Here is a 26,607-nt window from a genome sequence, read left to right on the forward strand (position 1 = left end):
CTACAGTTGTAGCCACAGCTGCCCTGGGGCAGACCAGTCAATGGGGCAGACTGACAGATGCGAGGCTGCCATATCGCGCCATCGGCCCCTCTGTAGAGTAGCAAAGACTTATGTTAACATGAGATGTTAGCTTGGTGGCGAGTAGCCTTCAGTAATAGTAATAAATCACACAGCATTAGTACATCGAAGATACTGAAGTGGCAACCCAGGTAGCTACCACAACTAAAACAAGGTAGCTGCTGTAAGCTAACATTAGTTTTTTTAAAAAGAACTTACTTCCAGATGTTTCTTTAGGTTGGAGACTTGACGCTGAGAGCACCTTGTAAAGCACATGTCTGTGAAAGGTGCTATATAAATAAACTTTACTTACTTACATACTTACAACTTGGTTGCTGGCAAACAGAGTTTGCATTGCACGCCCAGATTTGGCCCATCCCTTTCTTCTTTAAATGTGAAGTGGTGTGGGAATTTCCAAGTAAGAAATGCATTCCTACCCGTGCACCGCTAGCTCTGTTGTGCTGGCTCAGTGTAATCCATTTATTTCAACAAAGTAACTGTATTCTAATTATCACCTTTTTAAACGGTAACTGTAACGGAATACAGTTACTTATATTTTGTATTTTTAGCACATAACACCAGTACATGTATTCCGTTACTCCCCAACACTGGTTATAGCGATTTTACCTGCTACCATCTCACCTATTGCATGGTTCACTCAAACATACGTTCAATTTTAAAACAGTTTTCTCTTGGTTTTGAAGCTACTTCCTGCCTCTGTAATGGTGAGTGCTGTGAGTGAAGCTCGGGTTTTCCAGCTGTTTGTAGGAGTCTCTCTGTGAGCGTCCTCATGCGAGGCCTGAGAGCTCTGCACAGTTCTCACATGCACAGCTGTAACGTCACTGATTAGTTGTAGTGAATCTGAAATCCAATCCTTACTCAGAGAGAGCATGTTCCTCCACCTCAGACAGTTAAATAATTTCTCAGCTTTAGAGCAGATGAGGCCATTACTGTGAAAGTGCATCGCTGCTGTAGTATCCACGGATAGGTATGATGTAGAACACAGCGCGTCCCTGTCCTGTCTGCCATACCTCCACCAAGTCACAGCAGATGGCCGTCCCTCCCTGAACTTGGTCCTGCTGGAGGTTTCTTCCTGTTAAAAGGGAGTTTTTCCTCTCCAAGATCACCAGCTGCTCACAGATACAGGGTTGTCTGAATGATTGGGTTTCTCTGTACCTCTGTGGGGGTCTTTACTTTTACAATATAAACATACTGAGGCGACTGTTTTTGTGATGTGGTGCTATTTAAATAACACTGAATTGAGTTTGCAGGTAAAATACATTTTACCAAAAGATTCTCTACAATAGTGAGGAAAAATGCCATTACGCAATAAGAGATGGGATTTAGTGGAGTATTTCACCAACAAACATCTGAAAACTTCTTGTGGTGGAGAATAAACCGGGTTTGAAGCATTTGTAAATCTCCTTGCTAAATTCTTTCCAGCCCACTAGAACAGTTTGATCCTCTGTTGTTGAGGCTGGCTTCAAAACTGATGCATAAAAGCAGCAGGATGTTGGATTTTGTGACCGACGTATGTTAGTCAGATGCTTGTTAGGTCACAATCCTTTAAGCTTGAAACGATGTAAAACATTTCCACTGATTCTCCTGGAAATGAAAAGAAAGTGTGCTCGAGGCCCAAGAAAGAAACTAGTGAGCAGGCAGACATCCGACAGATACTTTCTAGTACAAAGTCATCTACACACACACCCTGAAACACACACACATGCACACACACATGCACACACACGCTGACACAGCTGTCATTCAGTAGGGAAATAGTCAGAAATCTTTACTAATGTCTGCAAACAAGCTGTTTCTCTTTTCTTCATTACAAAGTGAGCGTCGTTGGTGTGTGTGTGTGTGTGTGTGTGTGTGTGTGTGTGTGTGTGTGTGTGTGTGTGTGTGTGTGTCGCTCCCATCACTGCGTCAGCTACAGGAAATGATGCAAAGAAAAGGCAGCAGCTTCTATTTTACAGCCTTCTAACGAATCACAGAGTTCTTATTGTGACTCTCTGACAGTGTGCACATGACCTGGGACACATTGTCAAAGCAAAATAATACAGAAATGGTTTCTGACATTTGATTCACAGGCTGGAAATATTGTTGTCACAGTCTTCAAGAGTATCCTGCGATGTTGGGCTCAGCTTAAGGGCCTTGCACTGTGATCCTGCACTAAACTGACGGTAAATGTAAAAAACTGTGATTCCCACAAACAAATGAATGCAACAGGAAGCACAGAAGAGCGAATGAGACACATTTACAGCAGACCAAGGACATTTATGAAGCGACAGCTGCAGGAAACAAGTGTCCAAAGCAGGAAACGACCTCCCAGTGAAGTGGGTTCCTCAGGTGCGGCATGTCGAGCCAGCCCGGCAGGGTACCGCGAGCAGCTCTAGCTGAGAATGCACGTCTTTGACTGAGACTGGGCCGCGCTCGCTGCAGCAGGAAGGAAAGGAGAGAAGTTCAGTGTTCAGTCAGAGTTTGGAAAGCTGTGACGCCTGACCGCCTCCTACCTTGTCTGGCTGCCGCAGCTTTCTCAGCCTCCTCCTCCTTGGCTTTCTTAGCCGCCTCGATGGCAGCGACCTTGGCATCGTGCTCCTCCTTCAGGGCATTCCACTCCTTCCTGTTGTTCAACAGCCGGTCCAGCATTGGGGTGATCTCCACGTGGAAGCGACTGAACTCCTGGGGCAACACAAATCAGACGCATCCGCGTTGCTCAATCCAAACCGCTAACGCTTCTTAAATGACACAGAGAGCCAGAGCAGCTCATGGGCCATATGCCGCTGCTCCACGCTTGCAGATGTTTATCTGGGTGGAAGCAGCAGCTGTGGGTGTCTGAGTGGGTGAGCTCTCACCTTGTACACAAAGGCGCAGACAAAGTCGATGAAGCCACACTGCAGCTTTGGAAGTTCCTCCGCTTTGTTCCTGTCCATCATGGGCTGAAGGAGAGAGAGAGAGAGAGAGAGAGAGAGAGAGAGCTGATGGCCTCATCATCACTGTGGCCTCACACACCTGTGAGACTCCTACAGTGTCCAGCTCTGCTTCTGCAAATGAGGTTTATCCACCTGCTGAAATCTCAGCGGTCAGATCCTCACGTTTTCCTCTTCAATGACTGCCGAGTTACTGCACAGTCCTCAAACCATGTACAAAGCCCTGACTGTGGGCTGAACTGGAGACCAAGGTCTTGGATGCTTAGTATTTAAAAATACATTTAATAAAGGGCTAATTATACAAACATGAAATGATGCAAGCTTCTTTCAAACAGGCATCACCTTTAAAACAGAAGCTGCTACATTCAAACGTCATCTTTCGGGGAAACGCTGAGGCGAGCCCTGAAAAGGTCACGATGGCTGCTGGAAAAGCCTCTGCAGAGTCCTGTCAGACCACAGTGAGTCACATGACCTCTGTGGCACAGGAAGCTCTCCCTGCTGACACTGCTTAAGATTAACTCAGAGCACCGCCAGGTAAGCGTGGAGGGCGGTGCTTCAGGTGTCTGAAGGGCACGAGAGAGCAAGGCAGGGAAGAACAGGAAGGTCGGAAAGGATTTGGTCAGACACAGTCACGGCTCTCTCTGTATCAGCGCTCCACACGATGGCTCGTCACCGCCTGCTCAGCAGCGCCACAGGGACGCCAGTCTGTCCTTTCATATTTGCTCCCCATCACTAATGAAACCCCGTGGATTCGGTCCACCAAGTCCTCCCCAACTCCAACTTCAGAATAAACACATGGAAATAACTGAGTGGAAATGTATTTGGAACGTTTCACTGTTCCTCCAAATGAGTCTTATTTTAAACTCCAGAACAATCGAGTGAAGGTGTTGTGGTCCAAAGCCCTGATGTGAGAGATCCAATCCCTCCACTGGAGCCTTCAGGCACCATGTTTGCCGTACATTTGAGGAACCGCGTACCTTCTTTCCTTTTATTCTAAATATTATTTTTTCTCACATTTCTGACAGGGAACAACAAAAACCCCACCGCTGTTTCTGTCTGTGACTGTGTCCATGTCTGTGGGCTGTGGTTAGTTTAGAGTGAGGACAGCAGAAGCTGCGAACATCTGAGCTCTTACGATAGGCTGCTGCTCGAGGACCGTCCTCTCCAAGTCTCCCTGCTCCCAGAACTCTGCAGCGACAGACAGCGCCACCTGGAGGAGGAACCACACAGGTCGGGTCAGAGCTGCTGCTCTGAAGGAGAACACACACACACACACACACACACACACACACACACACACACACACACACACATGCTGGGACTGGAGGAAGGACAGCTGCTGCAGTTTACCACGGAGCTGATAGGAGGAAACATTTGATGGAGCAGGAAATGATCCTTTGTGTTTCACATTGGCCGCTAAATCTGAATCAGACTGCTACAGTGTCAGGCTGTGTCTCAGAGAGATGGAGGAGCGCTGATGAATAATATGGAAATTCAGTATTCAGCAGCGAGTTAGTCATCGAGCCAGTTTTGGGGAACAATTGTGGCGAAGCGAGCAAAGCCTGTAGACACAATCTGTGTGCGTGGGAAGCAGAGCGGAGTGAAACGTGGGAATTATCAGCCATAAAAATGTCAGCAGAATCTCACAGAGAATCAAGAAGCCTTTGTCTGTGAAACATCTGAGCGAGAAGCGTCCATCACTATCTATCTTCACCGGATTATCTGTTTAAATCACAAAGCAGGCTAAGAGAGTAACCAGGGTTAAATTACAGCGGGGTATCGAGCGTCTGCACGCCTCTGCTCACGATCGTCACGGATGTTTCCGTATGACAGCTGCTCAGCTCTGAGGGTAGATTCAGGTGATGAAGAAGCATCAGAACACACCGGGAACATCCTCAGTGCCAGCTCTCACTGTGTCCGTTACAGGATTTTTAAATAGCAGAAGGCTTTCAGGATCAGCGGGATGTTCCCCTCTAAAGGTCAGACGCTTGGTAAAAAGGGACATTCCAGAGAGTGTCTGCTGATCCCAAGACCTCTGAGATCTGGACCCTGATTCTGATACGATCGGTTCGGTCTGCTGCACAGAACATGAACACCGCCCACGAGCACGTTTCGCAACACGAGCTGCATTAAGAATGTGACAGAAGAATCAAACCTGTTCTGAGCAGACGCCACATGGGCCTTTACCCAGAATGCACTTCTACTGCTCCTCCAAGTCACAGACATCAAACTGCTGCAGTTCATTCAGACCCCATCACTGATGCTCACAGAAACCAGGTTTAGTCTTTAGAGTGTGCACTACTTAGAAAGTTTGGCCCCACCCCCCTGCACATCCACCTGAGCAGGAACGTTTCAATTAAAGTGTGTTTGTTTGGATTAGCTGATCTAAATAATTAATACGGCTCATCCATGCATTAAATCGCCTGGAGGAGAGCCTGACAGCGTAAACACGACTCCACCTGCCACCTCAGAGGTGTTCGGCGAGTCCTGGGGGGTCCACGCTGGGAGCCACCGTCCCAGAAACTAAATGCATTATTAGTCCTGCTTTCTGTCAGTTCGTGCTGATATTACATACTTTACAGAAATGCTGAGCCTGCCAGGCGTGCCAAGCGAGCGAGAAGCAGCAGGTTGCTTTTGATGCACGAGGCCGTCAGGAACCGACGCCGAACGCTGCCTGGAAAAATGGCAGCGCTGACAAAACGTCTCTCTGCATCTACTTCATCATGGCTCGCCTCTTGCAGAGTGTGTGTGAGTGTGTGTCGGGTTACAGCAGAGGGCCCGTTTTACAACCAGAACTGAGACACTAGGGGGGCCTACCTTACTCTGGATCTCCCATGGTTTGGCGATGGCGGACAGGTCACAGGCTGTCATCATCATCGCCCTGCAAGCACAGCACGTGGATGGGTCAGAGCTGCGTGTCTGGGTCTCTTTGCTTGCCTGAGAGTGAGTGTGTGTGTGTGTGTGTGTGTGCGTGTGTGTGTGCGCTTCTGCATACATGACGATCTCTTTGCGCGTAGTCTCCAGCATCATGTATTTGGTCCAGTCGTTCCAGTTCTCGTAGGTCTTGGACTGGTCTACAATCTTCTGGAACATGGTCCTCTTCCTGCACAGAGACAGACATTCCAATCAGCTCACAGGAACCATTCCGCTGTTACTGTAGTTATTCCAAAGCCTGGAGAAAGTGAATTAAGTCATTCTGTGGTCCCCTGCTGAATGTGGAAGTTTGCTCACTTACAAAGAAATAATCAGTCTCTAATTTTTATGGTAGTTTCATTTTAAATGAGAGCGACAGGGCATCAACCAAAAACCCAGAAAAGTCATTATATAAACTGATTTTCATAAGAATTTGGTCCAAGCAATTCTGGCTCCCACAGACAGGCTCTGTACCCGTGTTACATGCACTACATGATTATAATCAATCAGTCGGGTACTCCTGATCTCAGCTCATTGTGTGAACAAAGCACAGCTGAAAGCTGAAGCCAAGCTCCATGCAGGATCTCGCTTCATGGGGTGAGGATCATGAGAAAGGAGGTGGGTGGAGCTAGTTAATGATCTGAAGGCAGACGGTTCCACAGGTATGTCTGAGATCTGCAGGGAACATCATAGAAGGCTTGGTGCTTTTCAGATGAAGCTAAAATTTAGCTCCTTGGCATCAACTCAACCCGCTGTGGTTGGAGGAAGAGAATTCATAAACATTAGAGACTGTTTGAATTCAGCAGGGATCAGGTAACTATCCCCCTGCTGTAGGTCAGGTTACTGAAGCCTTCACATTCCAAAGGTAACGTTGTGGAATGATGCTGCTAGCGTACTGACTTGAAGTACAGAGCCAGATCAGTGGCGATGATGGCGATGTCCATAAGGTGGATGACGAGGTCGTGCTGACGGCGGTTCAGATTCTGATAAATGTTCAGCGCCTGAAGCAGAAGAAAAAAAAAGACACTTCGAACAACAAGAAAGGATCCAAAGGTCGAGGTTCCTGCACCTGAGACTTGAAGAGCTCAAAGACGCCTCCTCTGATGAAGCAGAGGTAACGCTCAAACATCTCAGCCCCACTGCTGAAGATGTGATGGCAATCAAATCATCACTGCACACAAACAAAGCTTCACATCTTCATATTTAACATGTGTGTATATACCTCATCTCTCAGCAAAGTCTTTCCAAACTCCAGATGGTGTCTTTCCAAGATGGAGGAGCCGTGAAGCTTCGCCAGAGGATTACCAGACCTGCACACAAAAACACACACACACACGCACAATGGGAGGTTAGACTGTGATAAATCATGCATGTTGAGCCCAGGGTGGGCCTGGCTGCCTGTGTCCACTGCTAATGGTGGCTTTCATTAGCTCATCCATCAGCGGGAGGAGCAGAGCAGCTGGAGGCGTAGCTCGTCAATATCGACTCATTGATATTCTCCGTGTGTGACGTTGACTTCACTTAAAAAGCTGAGGTCAGCTCGGCAGCTCACGGGACAAGCGACTGTCGCTCGGAGTCGATAAACGCTCCTCAGAGTAAACAAAGGTCTGATTTCCAGAAAGTTTCAAAGAACGTGACTGATGCTCTTCAGCAAATCAGGACACGCCGCTCACAAAGGTGACACCTGCTCACTATTCAGGGTTCCCACTGCTGACCCTGCACTTTGGCATCCTTACATGAGCAATGTGCAATGTACAGAGGGTCGCAGCAGTCTCACCTGCTCACCAAGACACAGATAAGTTGTAGCCACATGTATCAGCGTGGTGTTTGTTCTTAAACAGGAAAACTTTGATTTAGCTGTAAGTTTATATGTGCAGTGTTTTTCAATGTTAGGGTCTGCGTGTGACACCAGCCTTCAAAAACCTGTGGAGCAGCTTCAGAAGAATGTTCCTCACTGTGAATCATCTACAGAACATCATACCATCAACATACTCAACAGCTGGAGGAATCTCTGTGCGCAGGCTGATAAGGATAGATCAGGAACACTTCCAGCATCTATGAGTGGCTTGGCTACAGCTCAGTCATGGAGGGAAGATGGCACGTGTGACTACGATGGAGAAATGTGCTCCTTTAAAACTGATCTCAGGTCAGACCCAAACACGGATCCGCATGAAGAGGAACGGGAGCTTCTGGCTCGTTATCTGCAGTTATCAGGCTCGCAGACCATCACAGACTCATGAACTGTCCAACTTTTACAGACATGTCACTACCTCCAAATCTTTCTGTTAAAAGGGAGTTTTTCCTTCCCACTGTCGCCAAAGTGCTTGTTCATAGGAGGTCATATGATTGTTGTTTTTTTCTCTGTATGTATTATTGTAGGGTCTACCTTACAATATAAAGCGCCTTGATCTGGCGCTGTATAAATAAAACTGAACTGAATCAAATTCATAATGATGTCGTCACGTTTTTCTTATAGTGTTTGATTTGAACATTTGATTGTTTTCTACGTCACAGCATCCTGACTTTTTGTAATTGTGGTTGTAGTTTTCTTTTAGTGGCTTATGTTTCATTAAGATTTGTTAATAAATGCCATATTTTCTGCACATGCTCCTGTCAGAAGATCTGTTTCTTAAACCAAACAGTAAAATCTGCCTTCGTGCAGGGCCTCGAGTAGAAATCAGTGTTTGATTTGATCAAATCGAGCCAACAGACTGTACAGAAAATATGGATGTAATTTTGAGCCCTAAACATTGTTTCTTTGTAATGACCAGGAGAGGGAGACTCCTCTGTGAGAAAATAAGGCTCCTGCTTGGCTGCTCTCTGAGCTCAGGAAACAGTCTCAGATGTTTTTAAGTCTTCTTTAATATAACATGATTTTGTTCTGCAAATGACGGAAAACAAGCTAAATGCTCCACTGGTGACTACACCCATCTCATATATGCAGCATGCATGCCAAACACCCCCACCCCTGCCTTCTTACTTCATCTGGTAGAGGTTGTTGGTTCCTCTGTGGTCGATATCGTGACACAAGCCGGCGGTTACCATGGCCATGCACTCCAGGTCTGTGTAGTAACGCTTCAGATCACCTGTCTGAGAGTGTCAGCCACACAGAGCGGATGTTTATTCATGGAGTCGGCGTGCAGGTGTGCACATGCACACAGACACACACACACAGATATGCACACACAGGGATTTACACCGATCCACACCCAGAATCATTGCATGTGTCTGCGCTATATGAATATAAACTATGACTCTGAGTGGTTTTCTTAATAACGACCACTTCAGGCACACTCCATTATATCTGCAACAAACACACAAACATGCACGGCCACATGTACAGTGCGCTCCACATGATAATGAGCAAAATAATGAGATGAGAGAAGAAAAAGGAAAGGATGTTCATCACCTTGACTGAGAGAATGAAGAAGAAGAAGAATGGGGTGAGCAGAGGGGTGGGGCTGAGGGATACTGAGTGTGTGTGTGTGTGTGTGTGTGTGTGTGTGTGTGTGTGTGTGTGTGTGTGTGTGTGTGTGTGTGTGTGTGTGTGCGCGTGTGTGAGACCATCAGCAGGGTGAACATTGTCTGTCCAACGTTGAATCCATGCCTCCAGTTGTGGTAGGTGATCTTCCTGTAGCCTTTACTCAGGGAGTATATGAATCTCACCAGGACCTGCAGAGGAAGCACAGCATGAGGTCCAGAGGTATTAATAACAATCCTTACATTTGAAATTATGCTAGTTTATCTAGTAGTCTGTCACTTTTAACCAATAAAAAGTGTAAGTGTGTGCATGGAAATGTCTGTTCTTAAACAGTTCATGCTAAACTTCATTTAAAGCCCCTGAATTGACGTGCTGTGTGAACATTAGCCATCTAATTTTTCGTCATCTCTTATAATTTGATATCTTAAAATGCTCCTGTGGCGAGTATTGTGGTGATGACTTTAAACCATGTGCACGTCCAGCTGTTGCTGAGACAGAGTTCACATCACGTCTGTGGTCATGAAATCCTTTGAAGGACATTACAGGCCACCAGTTGGATCCCCTGCAGTTTGCCTAACAGGTCGGTGGATGATGCAGTGAACATGGGACTTTATTACATCCTGCAACATCCCGACCGCCCAGGAATTTATGCCAGGGTCCTGTTTGTGGACTTTAGTTCGGCTTTTAATACCATTGTGCCTGAACTTCTCTCCTCCAAACTTTCCCAGCTCAGCGTGTCACCAGCTACCTGTCAGTGGATCACCAGCTTCATGACAGACAGGAAGCAGCAAGTGAGGTTCGGGGAGATCACCTCTGAAACTCGGTCCCTCAGTATTGGTGTCCCTCAAAGATCTGTCCTCTCACCACTATTGTTCTCTCTCTACACTAATGACTGCACCTCTAAGAACTCGGCCGTTAAACTCCTGAAGTTTGCAGATGACACCACCATCATTGGCCTCATTCAGGATGGTGATGAGTCTGCATACCGGCAGGAAGTTAGCAGCTGGTACTCTGGGGCAGTCAGCACAATCTGGAGCTGAACAAGCTTAAGACTGTAGAGATGACAGTGGACTTCAGGAGACATCCCTCAACACTGCTCCCCCTCACCATATCAGACAGCCCGGTGTTGACTGTGGAGATCTTCAAGTTCCTGGGTACCACCATCTCCCAGGACCTGAAGTGGGAGACCAACATCTCCTCCATCCTCAAAAAGACCCAGCAGAGGATGTACTTCCTGAGACAACTGGGGAAGTATAGTCTTCCACAGGAGCTGCTGATCCAGTTCTACACTGCAGTCACTAAGTCTGTCCTGTGCTCCTCCATCACAGTCTGGTATTGTGCAGCCACTAAACAGGCCAGGAGCAGACTGCAGCGGACTGTACGAGCAGCAGAAAAGATCACTGGCCAGGAAACCAGGAAACGGGCAGGGAAAATCACCACAGACCCCTCACACCCTGGACACAGACTTTTTGACCTGCTGCCCTCTGGCAGACGGTATAGAAGCCTGCAGACCAGGATGGGGCTTGCCAGCATGACCTCAGAGCTAACAGCTGTAACTGCGCTGTGTTGAGAGCAGGTGACTGCTGTTTCATCACAACCAGTGCTCTGTTTCCTTTGTGCAGGTGTACGTACACCCCTCCACCGATTGATGGAGGTCAGCTGCAAACTTTTCTCTTCCCTACATGACACTTTACCGTATTCTTAGTTATATGTAACCACTAACATGATTATTGTGTTACATGTAACATTGAAACCATCATAGCTGCTGCTGTTCCCCTGTGCGTCGCACTTAAAGCCATGGATGGGGGCACACGGACCTCTCTGGGAATGTGAAACTTGTCCACCACTTTGAGTTCGTAGTACATCTTGACGCCACACTTCACCAGGTCCAGTTCGCTGTGTTCAAAGTCATAGAAGTGAAACTCGAAGATCTCTGCTTTCTTGGAGTTCGGCAGCACCTCGGACTGTCGAGGAAAACAAGAACAATGCATCAGATCAATGTGGGAATATTTTATTTGGTCATGACCCGGAGCTCCGCGTGGATTAGGAATAATAAAAATCATCAGAACAAACAGCTCCCTTCTCATCCTGCCCTGTTTTTCTTTTTGTGTGCTGATGGGAGCGTTTGGCATTTTTACCAGGATCTCCTGAAGCTCCTCCTCCTCGCACTCGTCCGGTTCCTTCCCCCACCTCTCTCTGGTGTTCTGTGGACAAACACACATCGTCAACAGTCACCTTGGATAAAATGGTTTGGCATCCATCAACTGACACCTGATCTGAGGTCAGAGCAGGTTGTCTCTCTGACAAATCACCTCATAGAAAACCTGACAGCTTATTCCAGCTTACAGATGATGCTCAGCTCCTGCTCCTGTCATCCACATCCACCAACAAAGCTTCAGAGAGACAGCTTTTAGCACGAATACTCAAACAATAAAAGACAGACATAAAAGAGAGCGCTTCATCTCCATCTGATTAGAATCACATTTATCCAAAACAGTGCTGTAATTCAACGACTCTTCAAGTCTTCCACTAAAGATGTTCACTTACTGAAAGTTTCATTAATCAGAGCCACAGAGATTAGTTTTAGAGGCCATCCTCATCTCTGAGGTGCTCCTGCCTGAAACAGGAGGAACAAAACTTGAGTGGGGAGACACAGACTCACTCACCAGGACGTTTTGGATTTCATCTTTGCGACACTTGACGTGGTAGAGCACCATGTCCTGGTAGATGTCCTTCCTGTTCTCCAGTTTGTTCATCTTATCGTAGGTGTCGGTGTTGAGCACCGACCAGCCCAGGAACTGAGTCAGAGACTGGGAGAGAAAACACTGGAGCTTCATTCACCTCACAATCAGCGTACAATTAAACAGTATGTGTTATTGCGATATAGTCTAGTGGGTAAAGGTTTGTTGTGTGTCGTGTGTAGTCCTGTATATCTGCAGCCTCAGTCAGCTTTAAATGTACAGCAGCCGGCACCACAGGGCGCTCCCTACTGTAGGGTACAGTTCATTTAGTGATAAAATCAGGGCAACAAATTGTTGCCAACAATATTAAGAGCAGAGGTTTGCTGATGAGCTGAGGGTGTTTTGTGTTGCAGTGAGGTGGCCACAGAGACATCAGTAAAAGCCTCCAGGCCTGATTATAAATAATGCAGATGCTCTGAATGGCCTGCAGTGTATTTATAGTAAACCAGTGACACACACACACACACACACAGTGTACCTCCATCAGGGTTTCATCCATCTCATCAAAAGGTTTCCCATCCTTCCTGTTATAGAACGTCGCCACACCCACAATCTCTTCCTTCTTGTTGACGATGGGCATGGACAGAACGTTCTTAATGGTCCAACCAGAGTCATCCAGCGGCTCCGTCTGAACATGAAAACACCCTGAGTTTAATTAGCGATGACAGGACGGCCTGCGTGCCCACTCTGAGCTGGTCTTATAAAGGAAAGAGTTATTTATTTTCTGTAATAATCTTTTTGTCCTACAGACCGTCTCAGAGTCAGGCAGTCTGCCTCCATCAGTCAGCAGACATCTGAGATGTTCAAATGACTGACTGCAGCTTTAAGCCAGTGTAACAGGCCCCACACTGTCAGCAGACCTGAAGCACGATCCGTGTGTGAGCTCGGACAACAGTACCCACCGCAGTAGAACGATTAGAATAAATGCACTCGGAGCTTAACAGCTCCCAGGAACATCATTTAAAGTAAGGGGAGCAGAGAATGTTGGAAATGTCACCGATTTATATGTTCATGATTAGTCTCTGGTGTACTGTTATAGTACAGGACAGACCACTGTAGTGCCAAGGTAATTTTTTTGCATACTTTATTCCTACACGTCCTTCGAGCTGGCTCGCACAGTGCAATCAAATTCCAGCATCTTCTTCTACTGAACATCTGATTAGAGATGACAAGCCAAAGCGCTCTCACTGAGCCCTCAAACAGGAAGCTAAAACTACTTTGTCCTTACTGAAAGACTTCAAACATCATTATGGTCATGTTGTAATCTAAGATAATACTGAGGATGATCACTTTAGTCTGGAGTCAGTGATAACTGACAGCAGGTCAGTCCTGAAGTCGTTCAGTAACATCTTTGTGTTTTATGAAGCATCCTTGGAATGAAAGATGGCGTACAGCTTACCTGAAAGCTGAAAAACTCGTCCTCAGCTGCGTTCATTATGTTACAAATCTGTGGTAAAAGGAAGTAAAAAGATGAGCACGTGAGGGGAAGAAGCTTCACGTGTTAGCAAAAGACTTCTGAATCATCTGGAAGCTTCAGAAGCAGAAATATCGATGAGAATGAGGAGAAATGAGCAGAAGGTGGGATGAACGTGCTCTGGCTCTGTGGAAGAAAGAACCACATGTTCAGGTGCCCCCCCCCCCATATCCAAAACCATCACCGTCAGGCTCTCAGCTTTTTCTCTCAATCATGGAAATGTAACTCTGCAGAGGAATAAAGTTTTCACCTTGTACATAAAGCAGAAGGGGAAATATGAAGCGGGAGAGATGATGTAGGCGTGACAGATGATGAGGAGCAAAGACGACGGGAGGACGGGACAGGAGGAGGACAGACGAGGAGGAGGATTAGACAGACGAGCGGCGGCAGCGGGCTCGGCGGTTTGGGAAACACTTGCCGTGATTAATTACAACGGTTGCAGAAATTACAATTATACATCACAGCAGCGTGTGGCTGAGCACTTTTCATTTCCACAGCGGCATGCACGCTGACAACTGTGTAATAACTCTGAAGGCACTCTGCTCATCGACCCACCCGCACACTGCAGCGAACATGAGTGGAAATCAGATTTTTAAAGGACAATGATCTAAAGTTTTCACTGTCTCCACATCAGTGACAATGATTTAAGACTTTATTGTTTAAGGAGTTATTAACGTGGTTCTGACCAAGAACACAAAGTACAGTAAAATTACAAGATTACTGGGAGCTGACGTTTCTCACAAGAGATAAAGGAAGAAGGACATGTTTGTTTTTTTACACAGAAAAGCTGATCAGGAATATTTTATGCAGTAATATGACACAAACTTTAAACACAAGTATTGCCAAAAATATTTAGATGGTTCACTTCAGGCTCCAGATCATTAACCTGCGTTTTTTCTAATGACCAGCAGGGGGCAGCAATTCAGGCTGTAAAAAACAGTCTATGAGAAGCTAAACTTGCTGCACACTTGATTTACAGCTTTGCTGATCAGTGTATGGGCTCCATTCGTGTCTTACTTAAGAAGATCTGATGCTTACTTTGCAAACGGGAGTAAAATAGACGATAAAGTAGAAAAGCTTTAGGGTTGAGATGACAGCGACCTCAGTTTCTTGGTCAGATCATCACTTCTGGTTTTAAAAGTATTAAAATGCTAACTTGGAGCTTCTGAATGAGTTCTCGTGGGGTAAGAACAGCAGAAACGTTGGAAACTGATTATCTTGTGACAGTTAATGTGAGCTCGTAGGAACAACAGATACTGACCAGCCCAGTTTCTGCTACATAGGTGGGTAAACCGCTGACCAGGGCCCAGTGATCTGCTGGAGGACTCCTGGAAATGAAGACATGCCACACAGAAGGTTAAAATGCCACAATCACCTTTAATAAAAGCGAACAAAGTGTACATTTCAGTGGTAATACTCAGTTTACTGTATCATTGTTAAGCAAATGTCATGTAAAACGAGCTCAGGTCAAATAACGTCTGTACAGCCTTCGGTTTGCACTGTGGTGAAGTTACTGTGAGCTGCATTGTTTGCACAGCGGTTATTAATGTTTACAGAGCAGGGTGGGATCACGGAAATCACAGCCTTATATGGCTGAAGGGAAAATATATCAGTGGCGCTGTGAGGCTTGGCTGTGAGGCTTGGCAGAGCTCCCGAATCTGTTTTTTACCCTCAGGTAAAATCTTTATTTTTCTCCCACATAGAACGTTATTACTATTAAAATCAGCCTTCTCAAATGTATTCTTGCTTCATTTAATTTAGTGCATTTAACTTCACTTGTTTTATATATTAACTTACTTGTATTGAGTCACCTGTGCTCTCTCAGAGGACCGCTGCTCATGCTAGTAAGGACAGACTCGCCAGGCTGTTCATGTTTATCATGATACTGTCGTCACTCTTCCACGTGTTGTGTTCAGATTGTGATTCCTGTGGATGTGTTTTTTAGGACTCCAAGTATTCACGTTTGAATTAAGCCACTCTTCCTTCCTTCCTTCCATGAGAGCATTGCAAGGGTCACAATCACGTGACCCCTGCACTGCTCTCATACACAACCATATCATCTATGTTAAGAGATCGCTGCATCCGTGCTCAGATTTCCTTCCTTGCAGACACATAAGTGTGACCCGACGTAATGCTAGTGGTCAAATCTCTGCAGCGGCACTAATATCTGCTAATGTCACATCTGCTGAGACTTACGGTATGACTTTGATGTCCTCTTTGCCATGGAGGATGTAGTCAATCCCTTTGTAGAAGATGATTTCCTTGAGAGGTCAAATAAGATCACAGTTAGTTTGCTGAAACTCTCTGCACAGACTCAGGTGTGAAATCAGGTGTAAACTCCACACACAGATAGAAAAAAACCAACAACACTTTAAAGCCCACTGTGTGTGAATCCTGATAAACTAGAGCCAGATAGGGGAAAAAGATTAGAGGAGAAAGACTTTGATAGGGCTGGAAGCATGATTTCACTCAGCGTGTGTCACAGAAATGAGCTTCTGATTGGCCTGCTGATGGAGATACAGGAAGCTGGCACGTTTTAACCTGCTGGAGGTGCTACAGTCACTGTGATTGGAAGCACTGAGTAACAGATGAATGCCACATGGACTTGGATCTCAGAGTTTGGTCAGGACCTCCTCACCCTGCCATCAGGAGTTTTGGGTCCATCATAAGGAGGAACCTCTCCCATCAAAACGGGCCACAAGTCAAAGAACTCCTGCACACATAACAGAGACACAGAGAGAAAAAGGCAGATTTAGAGGAGAGAAACATTAACGTTATTTAACGTTATTCTGGGAAGATGTGGTGCTTTTGTTCAGTCTTCAGAACATGCCCAATTTCACAGATCACAGCGCAGCTTCTACTGCTGTTTGTTATTAAGTGTGTTATTCATGAAATCCAGTATTGTAAGCAGACGGCCATCTGTACAGACACACAACATGTGTTTGTTCTCTGAGAGCAGGTGCTGGGAATCAACTGGCAGCTGCTTGTAATTATGTGACAGCCACAGCCAGTAAGTAGTATTTATGGCACCGTGTTAGTTATTACAAATACATGGAGAAGCTAAGAAGATACTTTAAATATACTTTTGTCAGCAGAAGAAAAAAATCAAGCAGATCAGATAAAGAAAGCCCAAGGAGTCTGAAAATATGAATTCCCAAAAGATGAAGATAAAAAACACAATGGATTCCATAAAAACAAAGACTGGATGGACGCAGCATAGAAACAGGGATGATACTCTTAAACATGTTGGTTCAGCAGGTCCTGGTCCTGAACCCAGACCATTCACATTACAAATAGCAGGATGCTGGGCAGCTTGCTAAAGATTTCTGGCTCCTCTGTGACTCTGGCTGTGAGTGTGTTGTTGCCTACCTTGGTCTTGGTCATGTCCAGCAAACCCACAGAGTAGCGGTCACAGTTGAGGAAAGCTCGGACTGTGTACAAGGCTTTGTGGAACTGCCTCTCAATGTCTGTCATCTCCTCAAACACCTTGCTGGCTGACCACAGCAACACCTGGACAGCAAAATCAAACAGAAACCTGAACCAAGGACAACCACGCACTCATCTCTGCTGCTTCTCTTCCTTCTAATGTCTGGCGCTTTTTTTTGTTCATCCCCACTAAAGAAAGTGGCTTTGCATAGATCTATCCTTACCTGTCCTCTCCTGGTCTCACAGTTGTGTAGGTAGCTCAGGTGGAAAACTCTCAGTGCCAGGTTAGCAAAGTTCAGATATTTGTTCAGGGTCTGGGAGAGAGTAGAACATGAGTGGTGAGAATTTTGAAATGCACGCTCTTACATTTCTTATTACACCAGCAATCCTAAAAAAAAACTCTCCTCCAGCTGATCATCTCAAGGAATTAATTTGCAGACTTGGAGCTTGTGTCCATGTTTTAATGAAGAGCTATAATAATCCTAACTCAGAACACACAGTTCTGATGAGTTGCTGTCAAGAAACTTGCAGAAACGCCTCATTTTTATCTTCAAATGCAATGTTTGCATCATGTTTGGAGCAGCAAAAACACCCCAAAATTAAGCAAAAATCGACTTAAGGATAAAAAAAAATCACAAAGACTGCACCAAAGAGTAAAACAGTGAAATGTGCATTATTAGGTCTCTCTGTTAGTAAATGGTTTTGTAATTGATCAACAAACGGATTTACTGTGCCTTACAGAAACCTGGTTAAAGCAGGATGATTGTTAGTTTAAATGAATCAACACCCCTGAGTAATAGTAACTATCAGAATCCTCGAAGGTCGAGGAGGAGGAGTGGCAGCAATCTTTCACTCCAGCTTATCAATCAACCAAAGACCCAGACAGACTTTTAATTAATTTGAAAGCCTGATGCTTAGCCTCATCCACACTAGCTGCAAAACTCAAAAAACATTTTTACTTGTTGTTGTTTCTGTTTCTAATTTCTACTTCTTTGACTTTTTATCTAAATGAAGTATATGCAAACCTTCGGTCCGACTTGGTCACCTTACAGATCTTACAGCTCTTCATGATGCAAAATTAGTCCTGAATGCTAACAAAACCAAAGTAATGTTGTTTTCCCATAAGTGAAGCTCCGAACATCAACTCAGGAAAGTGATACCATAGAGCTTGTTGACTCATACAAATGTCTTTGTATTTGATAAGGATCTTAAATTACATACTTGATAAAAAACCTCAAATTTACTTTACAGTTTTTTTATAGATTAAAATCGTGTTTCTCTATTGCAACTTGCATTAAGCTTGTTTTTATCGCTGTTGGATTAAGCGATGCTGTCTATCGATTTGCCTGTCCCATTACCTTAGCTCAATTAGACCCCATTACCGTGCTGCCCTAAGATATAGAACAGGCTCACACTTCATGACTCATCACTGTATAGCCTTGCTGGATTTACTTCACTCAATAGTTGAATAATGAACCATTGGTATATTTTTATATACAAGGCTATTGTAAGCAAATTACCATCATATATCTACACCAAGTTCATTGCCCTCCAGAACACCTGCAATCTCAGAGCCAGGAGCTGGCTGCGGTTTAAAGTGGCACTTGTGAGCACAGAGCCAGGAATGTCAAGTTTGTCTTATTTCGGTGTGTGGTCTTGGAATTATCTGCAGCTCAGGATGAGGTTGGAATTTCTTGTCCCTTTATCTAGTTTTAAACAAAAACTGACAGAGGTCCTAGTCACCAACTGTACCTGTAAAATTTAAATGGCTTGAATTTGAAACTGTTTTAAATGTTGTAATGAATTTGATATATTTTACTGCTTCATATTTAGTGGTCAATGTGATCATTTCATACATTGTTGCAGTTGTATATAAACTGGCTTGTTTTGCACTTTACACACTGCTGCTTCTTACTTACTCATACACCACCACAAAAACAGCCGCCTCATGAGCTTCCTGTCACTTTATTATTCAGTTACACACAGTTTTTCAGTCTGTTGATGGTTTTCTGATAAATCTGCTGTGTCACAGTTAAACTACATGACGTATCGTTCACATCGGTGGCACCACAAGAACGCGATTAGATCCGAGTGGAGCGTGGTTTGGGGTTAGGGGGACGCAGCTGGCTCAACAGCCACCGTGAATTGTTCCTGGTGTGTTTGAATGTGAGTCTGTGCGATCCAGAGTTTTGAATTTTCTAATTAGTTTTTATTTTTATTTCATTTTGACTTTTTGTTTTACTTCAGTTTAGAGTCAAGAGTCAATGTTCTTGTGTCAGCTTAGTCTTTATCTGTCAGAGGCAGGGTTTATGAAAATCAGTGCCGCTGTTACAATAAAAACACTTTTTGAAAACAGCGACTCTCTGTCTCGTACCAAAACTGAGCATATTAACTCTATAAGCTTATTTTCATTCTTTTTAGTTTTAGTGAACTATAATAAGTTTGGTCTCGAATGCTGCAGCTGACCATGTGATGTCTGATTGAGCCAATCGACAGTGAGGAGGACACATCATCAAAAGCAGGTGGAGTATGTCCATCCAACAATAACCATACCTGATGGAGTCAGGACCTCTGGAGTTCATGTGAGTCAAAGTTTCATGTTTTTCTGGTCACGTCTGTAACATCTGTAACTTCGACTCCTTGTGTTTGTGATTGGTCTTAAATGAAGATCATTTTATTGGGGATTATTCTGGAGGTACGCTCGATAGTGTTCATTATCAGTTCTGTCTGGTTTCCTCCACATTAACACTCAGTCTAGTCCTGTTGCCAGGTTTTCTTTTAGTCCGGGTTTATCTGGCTCCAGGTCTGAGAAATTGACCCTACATGTTACTTGTTAAGACAAAAGGGGATGCAGCTACCTAAATATCACTGACAGCACGAGACAAAGCAGAAGAAGAAAGTCTGCTGAGGGACAGGCGCTGTTACAGGTTACCTCTTCATCCTTGGCAGTGAAGCACGGGCCCTCCAGCTTGTTAACAGCCATCATGACAGCCACCATGTCTTTACCGTTCATGATCGGGACGGCGAGGACATTCTTCGTCACGTACTCGGTCAGCTCATCCACAAAGCTGCTGAAGTGTGTGCTCTAGGAGGAGAGAGAAGAGGCAGAGTGGATATTTCACTGTATCTAATTATCATTGCTTTCTCGCTGCACTTTTCAAAACTCCCAGAGCTGCTTTGATGAACGCTCTGATGATATCCATAAATGCTGTAAGTGAAGCCTCTCCGTTATCCTCAGATGCCACGCGCTCTCAGCTGCGCTCCACCTATGCTTCATCTATGCTTCCTCCTGAGCAGCAGGGGTCATCAATTGTTCCTCTGGGGGTGTAACACAGGAAAAGCAGCTCATTAGCTGCCAAGCTAATCATACGATTGTTGGGTTTTTCTCTGGATCTATGAAGCGCCTTGAGGTGACTTTTGTTGTGATTTGGCGCTATATAAATAAAATTGAATTGAATTGAATTGAATTGAATTGAATTGAAGCAGGAACAAAGACCTGCACAGGGACCCATTTGGCTATGACGAGGTCTCTGTCTTTTTCTGGATGTTACCTGAGTGAGGCAGGAAAGGGATCAGAGCGGATGCAGATGTTTAATAAGAAATATAGAGAAAGTTTGATACTTGTCTGCTTTCTGCTGAAAATACACTTGAAATCCACCCATCCATCTTCTAGAACAGGGGTGGTCAACTCCCGGCCTCGAGGGCCTGTGTCCTGCAGGTTTTAGATCTCACCCTGGGTCAGCACACCTGAATCAAACAATTAGTTCATCTGGAGAACTTCAAGACATGCTGAGGAGGTCATTTAGCCATTTAAATCAGCTGACATGTCTAAAATCTGCAGGACCCTAGAGGCCTGGAGTTGCCCACCCCTGCTCTCGAACAACCAAGTGCAGTAGGATATATAATCAGGTGTGACAGTTAAAACTGAATACAGGGAGTGCAGAATTATTAGGCAAGTTGTATTTTTGAGGAATAATTTTATTATTGAACAACAACCATGTTCTCAATGAACCCAAAAAACTCATTAATATCAAAGCTGAATGTTTTTGGAAGTAGTTTTTAGTTTGTTTTTAGTTTTAGCTATTTTAGGGGGATATCTGTGTGTGCAGGTGACTATTACTGTGCATAATTATTAGGCAACTTAACAAAAAACAAATATATACCCATTTCAATTATTTATTTTTACCAGTGAAACCAATATAACATCTCCACATTCACAAATATACATTTCTGACATTCAAAAACAAAACAAAAACAAATCAGCGACCAATATAGCCACCTTTCTTTGCAAGGACACTCAAAAGCCTGCCATCCATGGATTCTGTCAGTGTTTTGATCTGTTCACCATCAACATTGCGTGCAGCAGCAACCACAGCCTCCCAGACACTGTTCAGAGAGGTGTACTGTTTTCCCTCCTTGTAAATCTCACATTTGATGATGGACCACAGGTTCTCAATGGGGTTCAGATCAGGTGAACAAGGTGGCCATGTCATTAGTTTTTCTTCTTTTATACCCTTTCTTGCCAGCCACGCTGTGGAGTACTTGGACGCGTGTGATGGAGCATTGTCCTGCATGAAAATCATGTTTTTCTTGAAGGATGCAGACTTCTTCCTGTACCACTGCTTGAAGAAGGTGTCTTCCAGAAACTGGCAGTAGGACTGGGAGTTGAGCTTGACTCCATCCTCAACCCGAAAAGGCCCCACAAGCTCATCTTTGATGATACCAGCCCAAACCAGTACTCCACCTCCACCTTGCTGGCGTCTGAGTCGGACTGGAGCTCTCTGCCCTTTACCAATCCAGCCACGGGCCCATCCATCTGGCCCATCAAGACTCACTCTCATTTCATCAGTCCATAAAACCTTAGAAAAATCAGTTTTGAGATATTTCTTGGCCCAGTCTTAATGTTTCAGCTTGTGTGTCTTGTTCAGTGGTGGTCGTCTTTCAGCCTTTCTTACCTTGGCCATGTCTCTGAGTATTGCACACCTTGTGCTTTTGGGCACTCCAGTGATGTTGCAGCTCTGAAATATGACCAAACTGGTGGCAAGTGGCATCTTGGCAGCTGCACGCTTGACTTTTCTCAGTTCATGGGCAGTTATTTTGCGCCTTGGTTTTTCCACACGCTTCTTGCGACCCTGTTGACTATTTTGAATGAAACGCTTGATTGTTCAATGATCACGCTTCAGAAGCTTTGCAATTTTGAGACTGCTGCATCCCTCTGCAAGATATCTCACTATTTTTGACTTTTCTGAGCCTGTCAAGTCCTTCTTTTGACCCATTTTGCCAAATGAAAGGACGTTGCCTAATAATTATGCACACCTGATATAGGGTGTTGATGTCATTAGACCACACCCCTTCTCATTACAGAGATGCACATCACCTAATATGCTTAATTGGTAGTAGGCTTTCGAGCCTATACAGCTTGGAGTAAGACAACATGCATGAAGAGGATGATGTGGACAAAATACTCATTTGCCTAATAATTCTGCACTCCCTGTAGATGCTGAAGCTGAAAACCACGTGAAACCCTTCTTCTCCCCTAAAAACACAGCGTGGAGTTTTCTTATCCAAACACTTCCACCGCAAACTGAAACGTCTTCAGGTGCATTCGCTGTTTCGATTCTAAAAGAAGGGCACAGAAACCCTGCTGTGGCTGATCCTGGATCAGCTGCTTCATCTGCTGCCTGACAAACAAACCCACTGCACAGATAGGGCACTTTGCCAGCTTGTTATTAGGTGACCTTTGACCCTCTTAAGCTCGCAGAGCTCATCACCCTGCACATGGATCATTTACCCATTTTTAGATGGAGACACAGTATCGTTTACGCAGCTCTTACACGGTTGCTCTTCCAGTTTGGCTCTTCATTCCAGAGCACACACACCTGTAAGTACAGCTCTGCAGGTGTGATAAAAGGTGTGCAATAGTGCTGAGTCTGTGGAAGCAGCGGCCTGTGTGACCTCTGCGACTAATCTGGGATTGCTATTATTCAGGACAGATTAACCTGTTTATGTGGAGCCTGTCCACCTCCCTCACACACACTGATAAATAACAGGGTACCACTCTGAATATAATTGCGTTATTCTCAGTCTCACTTTGAAGGAAGAAGATGATGAATCGAGAGTCTTGCCTGATTGGCTGACCTGCAGTTAACTGGGTCAGGATGGAACCAGTGAGCACAAAGGCAGCAATGCCAGTCCCTGCATTTCATACAGAGCCACCCCGTGCGCATTAACATCACAAAGCCAACCTGTTATCTGGAAACACTCGTCGGTCCTTGGCTGGGGGGAGAAACTGAGGCTCTGATTGTTCCTGTCACACTGTCATGTGTTTGTGTGAAGCTGAACACCGTTTCACAATGAAGAGCCAACAGGCTGCTGGGAGCACAACTGCTGCAAATAAACTGGGCACAATGAGCTTGAGCCCACTTTGTTCCTCCGTCAGCAGCACGGCCTTCTGAGGTCAGTGAAAGGATGCGGTGGAAGTGATACAGAGGAGCGCCTGTGTAATGTGGGCCGCTGCCCTACGTGGCGTGAATGTCTCAAAAAGAGCTGCCAGAGCGGGCGGACCTGCAGGAGCATGATGCGGACATGAGAAAATGCTGGCCAGCTATTTTTAAATGTCAGAGGTATTGGCTGTAATGAGATTGAGAGGAATTAGCAACATAAACAGCATGGAGTCATGTCACCCTCTGGTGGACACACCGAAGCCGAACGGCTCTGATAGAAAATGAAACGGGTCATAAAAGCATCAGAAACACAGATGACTGCAAACATTCAGGGAACCTCGAGGCTCCTGTCTGTTAGTGATGTGTCGGTCGCGAACAAAATGGCTCTTAGAGCCGGATCTTTGACGTGAATGACGGGAGCCGGCTCCTTATTGCGAGCTGTGGGGTTTTTTTTTCTTTCTCTCACCCTCTCTCTCACACTTTTTTTCCGCTTCACTCCGCATGTGAGCCTTGTGCTTTACGCAAGGCTCACATGCGGATGAGGGGGGAGGGGCGGAAGTTACACTCTCAGTAGCACAGGAGCGGGAGGGAAAGAGAGAAAGAGACCTTTCTAATGTCACATTAGAAAGGTATAGTAATCAGCCACAACTATTTGCGGATGATAAAGGATTCAGAAAGTTTATTCATGCAGGCCCATATGACAGAGAATATGCATCTTCTTTTTGTTTTCATATTATAATTTATATTTAATTGTGTTGTGGTTTGCAGTGTTTTGTGTTGTTTCACTTTAAATTTGTAAAAGGAAAAAGCTGAAAATTTAAATAGTTAAAAATTGAAATGTGAATAGTTGGTTTTTGTATTATATGATTTATTTATTACATTTTATGTGGAGTGAAAAAATAAAAGTATATTTACGGTGGCCCCTACAGACAAAAGACAAAAACTCCAAAACATGTAAAAACCTCAGAAGCACGTAAAAACTCAAAACACGTACAAAACACAACAGAAATGCTCCAGGATGATAGGCCCAGTGTTGAGCTTTTGTTACCTAGTGGCTACACAAGCCAGCAAGTACCAACGACCGGATTTGGTGTGTGGTAATAACAGGTAAATGAACATTTTTTTAAATTATTTGAATATATATGAGTGCTTGTGTATAAATACACAAACAATACACATATGCTTTCAATTGTGTAATTTAAGTGATCTAGGTAGCTCTGTTTTGGAAGTTCAGTTAATGCTAGAAATGTGTTTTGGAGTTTGTACCTGTTTTGTCTCTAGGGGCCACCGTAAATATTTATATATAAACATATAATAAACTTTATTTATAAAGCACACTTAAAAATATATATATAAATAAAACCACTTTTTTTTACATTAGTAATTCCTTTTGTGCATAATTTTATATTATTGTTAATAATAAATTAATTAAAGCAACAAAACAACCTGAAGAGCCGGTTCGGAGCCGAAAGAGCCGGCTCTTTTTAGTGAGCTGACCCAAAAGAGCCGGTACTCTAAAAAGAGCTGGAAATCCCATCACTACTGTCTGTGCTACTGACTGTCCACGCTGTAGTTTGCTGCTAAATTAACTGCTATTACTACAAATAACTGGAGTCATAACTGCATTAATTCCCTCTGTTTATTAAACCAGTCGTGAGTTCTTTTACATGCTTTCATAAAGTGAACGTGTATCTGAGAGGATTTCATCTTAGCTAAACAGCCACATGCTGCTTTTAGGCTCTAGATGTTTTTGGGGTCTTTACTTCATATGTGATGGCACAAAGATGAAGGTTTCCAATCGACCAATCAATCCCCCATAAAGAGTACTGGGGGGGGGGGGTTATTACCTGTGACACATCAGAAATGTTGACCATCTTCTTGCTGGTGGCCACATGGCCCACGATGCCCATATCCAGCGGGTACACGATTTCACTGTCGGGTTGCACGAGGCACTCGTCAAAAATGGCGTCTTTATGAACGTTGAACAACCTGAAGGTAAATATGGAGACAGAAACGTGACCCAGGGTGACCAGGCCCTCTCTGACCTCACTAAGTGCTGGAAAGAAGCAAATCCCAGTGTGCTCCGTCACTGGTTCCTGAGGAGGAAGCTTGACCTCCGAGATAATAAACATGTCCAAGCTTCTTGCTTACATTTAAAATCTTTCAATTGCCCCAGGGGGACAAATAAAGCTATCAGCATCGCTGCTACCTGCACTGCTTTCAGACACTGAAGTGGGTCTGCAATCACCTGGTGGCGAGCTCAGCGACGCCGTTCCTCTGCCGGTACATAAAGAGACTCATGCGATCCACCCGCAGCATGAAGCTGAGGTGCTTCATCAGCCTGAAAACGGACTTCTCCATGTTCAGGTTATCCTGGATGTCACGCACCAGGTCGATGAGGATCTCGCTCTCATCCACCATCGTCAGCTCGTGAAACGTGCTAATGTTTACTGCCGTCTTGCGGTTGGGATCCAGCAAGTCCGAGATGATCTTAGGCCGGAAGTTCATGTCAAAGTACTGCTTGGCAAACTGCGGGTTGGCATCGAGGAACTGCTCTGCTGCTGCTGCATCCACCATGATTACTGCTGACAGGGGGCAAAGCTGATTGGAGGAGAGCTTCTACGAAAGACAACAAGTAGCAGATGAGTTTAATACTGAGAGAAATATAATTTTGTGCAAGAGAAGAAGAAGAGAAACTGGATTTGTTTCTGGGCTGAAGCCAAAACAATGAGCTAAAAGATGCTGAAGGGCCTTTGTCTTTTCTCAGCATTTTACTCTCAGATATGATAAGAATACAGAATGTGGTGTGAAAAGCTGGCATCACCATCCCTGCTCTGCACATACTTTTATCAATCAAACCATAAAATAACATAACAATGTAAAAACAGTTAGCAAGAATAAGGCGGCTGTACCTGTGAAAGTCCTGCTGTCTCCGTCTAATCCGTCTGTGCTGCAGATGTCTGAGAGGAGAGAAAGGATTACAGGGATGGTTTTAAATGGTCATGTGTGGACATAAGCCTGTGTCCAATTACATCTTGGGGATTATATGCCTTCCAGTGTTCAACTTCTTTCTGTGTCTCAACAAAACTCTGCTAACACTCGCTGATCTTCTTCAGGACCAGGAAAATTAATATTTCTCCAG

General features: G+C 44.7%; 1 protein-coding gene across 3 annotated transcripts; it reads right to left on the minus strand.

Annotated features, from left to right (window-relative positions):
- pde6a (phosphodiesterase 6A, cGMP-specific, rod, alpha) lies at nucleotides 1-26,487 on the minus strand. Of its 3 annotated transcripts, none has more exons than XM_040043137.1 (23): nucleotides 26,378-26,487; nucleotides 25,714-26,084; nucleotides 25,313-25,454; nucleotides 19,955-20,107; nucleotides 17,247-17,336; nucleotides 16,966-17,106; nucleotides 16,235-16,309; nucleotides 15,793-15,857; nucleotides 14,858-14,924; nucleotides 13,522-13,569; nucleotides 12,601-12,750; nucleotides 12,048-12,191; nucleotides 11,520-11,585; nucleotides 11,199-11,345; nucleotides 9,465-9,572; nucleotides 8,881-8,990; nucleotides 7,123-7,210; nucleotides 6,801-6,901; nucleotides 5,983-6,090; nucleotides 5,805-5,868; nucleotides 4,123-4,197; nucleotides 2,913-2,996; nucleotides 1-2,739 (listed from the first exon to the last, which is right to left on the minus strand). In XM_040043137.1, exons 2-23 carry the CDS (start codon nucleotides 26,040-26,042, stop codon nucleotides 2,521-2,523), a joined length of 2,574 nt encoding a protein of 857 aa, XP_039899071.1. In that variant the 5' UTR covers nucleotides 26,043-26,084; nucleotides 26,378-26,487; the 3' UTR covers nucleotides 1-2,520. The 3 variants fall into 3 exon arrangements, with proteins under 3 accessions (XP_039899071.1, XP_039899072.1, XP_039899073.1); XM_040043138.1 differs by lacking the exon at nucleotides 26,378-26,487 and having other exon boundaries at nucleotides 1-2,493; nucleotides 2,571-2,739; nucleotides 25,714-26,042; XM_040043139.1 differs by lacking the exons at nucleotides 1-2,739; nucleotides 2,913-2,996 and having other exon boundaries at nucleotides 3,019-4,197.
- Between the last annotated feature and the right edge of the window lie 120 nt (nucleotides 26,488-26,607).

This window comes from Simochromis diagramma, unplaced genomic scaffold, assembly GCF_900408965.1.
Source record: "Simochromis diagramma unplaced genomic scaffold, fSimDia1.1 OVJJ01000433.1, whole genome shotgun sequence".
NCBI classification, from domain to species: Eukaryota; Metazoa; Chordata; class Actinopteri; order Cichliformes; family Cichlidae; genus Simochromis; species Simochromis diagramma.